Source organism: Oratosquilla oratoria, unplaced genomic scaffold, assembly GCF_046742065.1.
Source record: "Oratosquilla oratoria isolate Oo_2021 unplaced genomic scaffold, ASM4674206v1 SCAFFOLD86, whole genome shotgun sequence".
In the NCBI taxonomy this organism is placed as follows: Eukaryota; Metazoa; Arthropoda; class Malacostraca; order Stomatopoda; family Squillidae; genus Oratosquilla; species Oratosquilla oratoria.
In genome coordinates, this window is record NW_027467750.1 from 331,758 (window position 1) to 337,757 (window position 6,000).

Consider the following 6,000-nt stretch of genomic DNA (forward strand, 5'->3'; position numbering starts at 1 on the left):
ATATACTACAAATGTAACGAAAAGGGGACATATGTCATGGAAATGCAATGAAAGCTTTAGGTGTGGGTATTGTGGTGAAAGACACGAGTCAAAAGTATGCATTGATAAAATTAACGAAAACAATCGTAACACCACGATCCTGCAACTGTGGAGGCCTGCACAATGCAAATTCTAAATTATGTCCTAAACGACCCCAGGTAAAGAGTCCCAAAGAAAAAATTGTACCTCAGAACCAGGTTGAAAACAGTCATTTCATTCAAATTCCAAGTTTACCTGTAAATGTTAGGGGAAATACGGCTAGAGTAGCAGGACTTAAGAGCAAACAACCATTAGAACAAAATGCAGTAACTCCCCACTTACATGGAAAGGAATATGTTAAGAATGTTGAAAGTCTCAAGAATGAAATAGACTGTTTGAAAGAGGCAATATCTGAAATCAATCAAAGCTCTGGTAAATACAAAGTAAACTTGAATACCCATTGTTAGTGATGAAGTGAGAAAAACACAAACAACAACTCTGTGTTATGAGATCAATCAGACGTGGAGATGTTCATCTTAAAAAAAATTGTAGACAAAATAAATAATGGTGAATAAAATTGCACTCTGATGAATGCTTAAGCCAAAAACACGTGTAGAATTATAAATAATTATGATGTAACAAACTAATGTGCCCCCGATTTGACAAAAGAGCTCGTCTACCCTTGGAACAATGAACCTCGATATTGAAAGAGAACAGATTACAATTATGTGAATATGATAGCTCACAGTTACATCAGATATTCCTTTTTAAAATTTCAATGTACCCAAACCTTAATGTAATACATTTTTACTGTGATGGGTCTGTTGTTGGTGAAAAAGCTGAATGTGGTATTGTGATTAGGGAATTCTTTGAATATTGTACAAGTAATGAAGATCAATATTCCAAAAGAATAGAAGGTACAAACTCCAGCACCACTGCAGAAAATTGCTATATAAATTGAGAACAATAGGAGGCATACATGGAAAACTATTGAATTGGATGGAGGATTTCCTACATGGAAGAAAAATGAAAGTAGTGCTCGGAGACAAATATCTAAAATGGGAAGAAATGGGTTGTGGCTTCCCATAGGGGTCAGTACTAGCTCCGATAATGTTTGCTATATATATATAAATGACATGGATGAAAGTATTGAATGTTACATGAACTTCTTTGCGGATGATGCAAAGTTATAAAAGAGAATAAACTCCGAAATAGACTGTGACTCATTACAGAGTGATCTGAACAAAGTCTCAGAGTAGAGCAAGAGATAGGAAGTAGAATTCAACAACAAGAAATGCATTATAATTGAATTTGGGAAAAACAAGAATAGGATATCAGGACAGTATAAAATTGATGGAAAAGAAGTAAAGAAAGTAAATTCTAAAAGGGACCTGGGAGTAATCATCACCAAAGACATGTCGTCAGATAAACAAATAAATAAAATAGTTGGAGAAACAAAATTTGTTGAGATCAATAAAGGTGGCCTTTAAATAACTGGATAACGAAATTATTAAAAAAATATTACAAACACTGATAGGGTCACCCAGTACAAAAAAAGAATATAAGAAAATTTGAAAGAATACAAAGAGCAATGACAAAGATGGACCCAACACTTTCAAACCTGACATATGAACAAAGACTGGCCGAACTGGAATTGCCGACCCTTGAACAAAAAAGAGAATGAGGGTACCTACTAACCATCTACAGAATTATGAAAGGAAAAGAATGCCTTGATAGAGAGGACTTATTAAAGTGGGACAGAAGAAAAACAGGACATACAATGAAACTCAAAGGAAAACTACAGAAGAGACTTGAAAAAGAACAGCTTCCCACACTGAGTGATAGATATATGGAACAAACTGGATAAAGAAATAGTGTGTGCAAACACATCACAAGAAGTTAAGAACAAACTTGATATTGCGAGATACAAAAATGGGTCCCCATGAGCATAGCTCCCCTTCCTGTAAAATACAATTAGGTACAACTAGGTAAATAGACGCAGTACATGAAAGTTTAAAACTAACATCCAAGAGGAAAATCATTTATTTGTAGATAGAGTGCATTACTTGCACTTAATTTAAAATTCCTTTATGATGTCAGCCTTGTTTTTAAGTGTAATAAAAAGTTAATCAAGGACATGAAATCCATTAAAATCAATCTAACCTTTGTATGGATACCATTGCACTTTGGAATATATATGAATGATGTTGCTGACAATTTGGCCAAACAAGGAACAGAGAAAGGCATCATTGATATCAAAAGTGTCCCAAGTAAGGGAGGAATAAAAAGTTATGGTCAGTAATTCATGAGACACCTTGGGACCTAGGGGAGAGACAGAGAGACAGAGAGAGAGAGAGAGAGAGAGAGAGAGAGAGAGAGAGAGAGAGAGAGAGAGAGAGAGAGAGAGAGAGAGAGAGAGAGAGAGAGAGAGAGAGAGAGAGAGAGAAAAGTAAATATTGTTACACTATCTATACATAAGCAACTGAAAATTGTAATTTTCACTTAAGGACGGCACAACTGCACATATGAGAAAACACTGTAATGAGACTAAGGTTAGGGTATAAATATTGCTGGGAATAAATACTATTTAAAATCACTGGTGGGATTATAATTTGTAAACTCAAAACTGTCACGAAAATAAATGCCACTCATTGCAACACCACGTAATGGAATGCACAGAACGATGTGAACTTGGAAATAAAAAAGAATGTAACAATGTTCCTTACAAGTATCTTGTATGATAACAAAAGAAAAGATTAAAACTCTTTCAAACAAAGTGAAGTCAGGAGACATTATGCATCATAACAAATGTATTGTTTTCAAAGCTGCAACATTTCATTTTTGTTGAGTGGGTGCACTAGCAAGCTGTGCACCCCTTTCGCTGTAACTACGAATCATGTTAATAAATAATAAAATAATAAATAAATAATAATAATAACTTACTTGATCAAGCCCTGCTGTCCTGTTTACATTCTTTCGTTCCAATGTACGGTTACGCCATTGCTGAGCGTTTTGCTGCATCGCATGAACTACCAATTTTTCGCTGTGTTGTTCAGCCGTTTCCCTACACTGATAAGAGTAAACTTTATCTTTATTATAAAAATATGTGACCAATATGTAGGTAGAAATAAAAAAAGATATTTCAATCAATGCATGCGCATGCACATGATGTATGAGTAACTTGTTGTAAAAAGCACGCGTCCATAAATTCAAATTCCAGTAGTAGCACCTGTATCACTCTGTAACTGCGACCGTCAACACTGAACTTTTTACTCCCAGCATTAGATCATGACCATTTGTATTTTTAAAATTCATGTTGCACATGTTCCTTCCTAACAGTTTTGTATTATTTTAATCATTAATTATCTTAATCATTAATATTTATAGGAATATGAGCTGCTTTATTAAACATATTTTTTCTTCTCCTTAGGGCCTACAGAAATGCGCTGTTGGATGGCATGGGGGCGCGTGCAGTTGTGCATAGTACAAAATCATGTATTTTGTTCGATTTCAATAAACGTAATTTGATATGCCGCACCTATGTCATGAGCTTACTCTTTGCGCTAAATGTAAGCCCTGGCAACATAAGTGGAGTCCTGTAACCTGATTGGTTCGAGCTTTAAACGGAATATTTTGAATTTTGAAGTTTTTATTCCAAAACACTTGCAGTTCAACATTGTGTTTCCAGGGTCCGACGACGCAACCCGAAACTGGAGGAATACCCTGGGTTCAAGGTTGATGCCCCAGGGCCATAGCCAAGAATTAAATTTTGGGAGTTAATCATGCTTTCGGGCTGGGGGGGGGGAGCTGCCGTTGTGCTCTGTATACACAACTTGTGGCGCAGTTGGTAGAGTTCCCGGCTGCCACCACGGAGGTCCGGGTTCGAATCCCGCCCAGGGCTAATATAATTTCAGTATCGATGCGCTGCGGGTTGTTACTCCAGCTCTCGTGTGTGTGTGTGTGTGTGTGTGTGTGTAAGGTCACAGTATTACCATAGATCGGTCGTATACGAGCTCTGAGCTCTCTTACGGGAGGGAAATAGCTGTCAATCACAAGTCCAACATGTGATCCAAAGACCATAGTGAATCCAAAGACCATGGTGAATCACACGCGCGCGCGTACACACACACACACACAAACTAGGGCTCCCCCCCCCCAGCCAGCCTCAAGACCTTCCCTTCCGCTCCCAGTGCCCCTCCCTCCCCCCCTCTCCTTAACTTTTCTCATCCCTTTCCCTCCATTTCTTCTCCCTTCCTTGTCCCCTTCTCTCCTTTCTCTTCCTGTATTTTCCCTCCCTATTGTCTGATCTTCCTTGATTTTCCTTCCTTCCTTCCTTCCCCCTTCCCCGCTCCCCCTCAGCTGACCTCTGCTGACCTCCTCTCTCTTGCTTTCCACTTTCCCTCCTCCTCTCCCATCGTTCATATTATGATTCCCCCCAAGCCTCCTCCTTGTGCATTCCCACTCCTTTCGTTTCTTCCCGTTGTTTCTAATCGTTAACCTTTCTTCCCCTCTTCACGATCGACCCATCTTCTCCCTTCCTCCTTCGTTCTTCCTTGGTCAGTCAGTCTTCCTGTTGTCCGCCCCCTCCCTCCCTCTCTCGAGGGCATCTCAGCATAGGTCTGACTTCTTCATTTTTTTTTCCATCATCAACTGCGTTCTTTATCTCCTTCGCGACGATGCATCATCCCTAATTGTTCTCCCCAGCGCGCAACATCCAGCTTCCTTTTCTCCCCTCCGTCTGTCTCTCTGTCTGTGTCTCTGGCTGTCTGACTGTCTGTTCAGTCCGTCTGTCTGTATGCCTCTCTGTCTCTATCTGTTTGTCTTTCTATATGTATCTATCTCTGTGTCTGTCTCTCTCTCAGTCTATCTCTCTCTGCTTGCCTGTCTGTCCGTCTGTCTGCCTGTCTGTCTTTCCGTCTCTCTGTCTTTCTATCACTCTACCCGTCTATATGTCTGTCTGTCAGTCAGTCTGTTCGTGCCTCTGTCTGTCAGTCTCTCTATCTGTCTGTCCACCTCTCTGTCTATCTGTCCATCTGCCTGTGTGTCCACCTCTCTGTATGTCCGTCTCTCTGTGTGTCTGTCTCTGTCCGTCTGTTTATCTGTCTGTTTGTCCGTCTCTGTTTGTCTGTCTGTCTTTCTATCTGTATGTCTCTCTCTGTGTTTGTCTCTGTCCGTCTGTTCATCTCTCTGTCTGTCTCTGTCTGTACGTCACTCTGTCTGTCTGTAAGTCCCCCCCCAGTCTCTGTCTTTCTGTCTGTTTGTCTCTACTTCTGTCTGTCTTTCTGTCTATCTGTCTCTCCCTCTCTCTTTCTCTCTCTCCCTCCCTCCCTCTCTCTGTATACGACTATGTCTCAGATGGCGTGTGTGTGTGTGTGTGTTTGATTCACCATGGTCTTTTGATCAACAGCTATTTCCCTCCCTATGGCCTTACACGCACACATCCACTCATCTCTCAACTCACGAGAGTTGGAGTAACGACTCGCAGCGCAGCGGTACTGAAATTATTTCATCCCTGGGCGGGATTCTTACCCGTGCATGCACGCGCGCGCATGTGTGTATTTACCTAGTTGTATTTTACGGGAAGGGGAGCTATGCTCGTGGAGTCCCGTCTTTTCTCATTTTATCTAAACAATTTTTAAATTCATGTATTGTTTTTGCACACACCACTTTCTCATCTAACTTGTTCCAACTGTCTATTACTCTGTGTGGAAAGCTGTTCTTTTTCAAATCTCCTCTATAGCTGTCTTTTTTTATTTTCTTTCCGTGTCCTCTTGTATTTCTGTCATCCCATTTTATCAGATTCTCTCTATCAGTAATTTCTATGCCTTTCATGATTCTGTAAATAGCTATCAAATCTCCTCTCTCTCTTCTTTGCTCTAGTGTCTGTAGTTCAAGTTTTTGTAGTCTCTCTTCATATGATAGTTTTGAGAGTGTTGGTGCCAGTTTTGTAATTGCTCTTTGTATTCTTTCAAGTTTTTTTAT

General features: G+C 39.9%; 1 protein-coding gene across 5 annotated transcripts in view; it reads right to left on the reverse strand.

Moving 5' to 3' along the window:
* The window catches only part of LOC143024052 (uncharacterized), a 104,429-nt gene extending 98,850 nt beyond the window's left edge, over nt 1-5,579 (reverse strand). For 3 of the 5 annotated variants that reach the window (XR_012966251.1, XR_012966249.1, XR_012966250.1), the window contains exon 1: nt 2,962-5,553. Coding sequence is in view for 2 of the 5 variants with exons in the window: in XM_076182768.1 (XP_076038883.1) it covers nt 2,962-3,039 (78 nt within the window). In the remaining 3 variants the exon portion in view is untranslated. Of the gene's footprint in view, nt 1-2,961 lie in introns of all 5 variants that reach the window. The other 2 variants (XM_076182768.1, XM_076182767.1) reach the window with 2 other exon arrangements.
* Between the last annotated feature and the right edge of the window lie 421 nt (nt 5,580-6,000).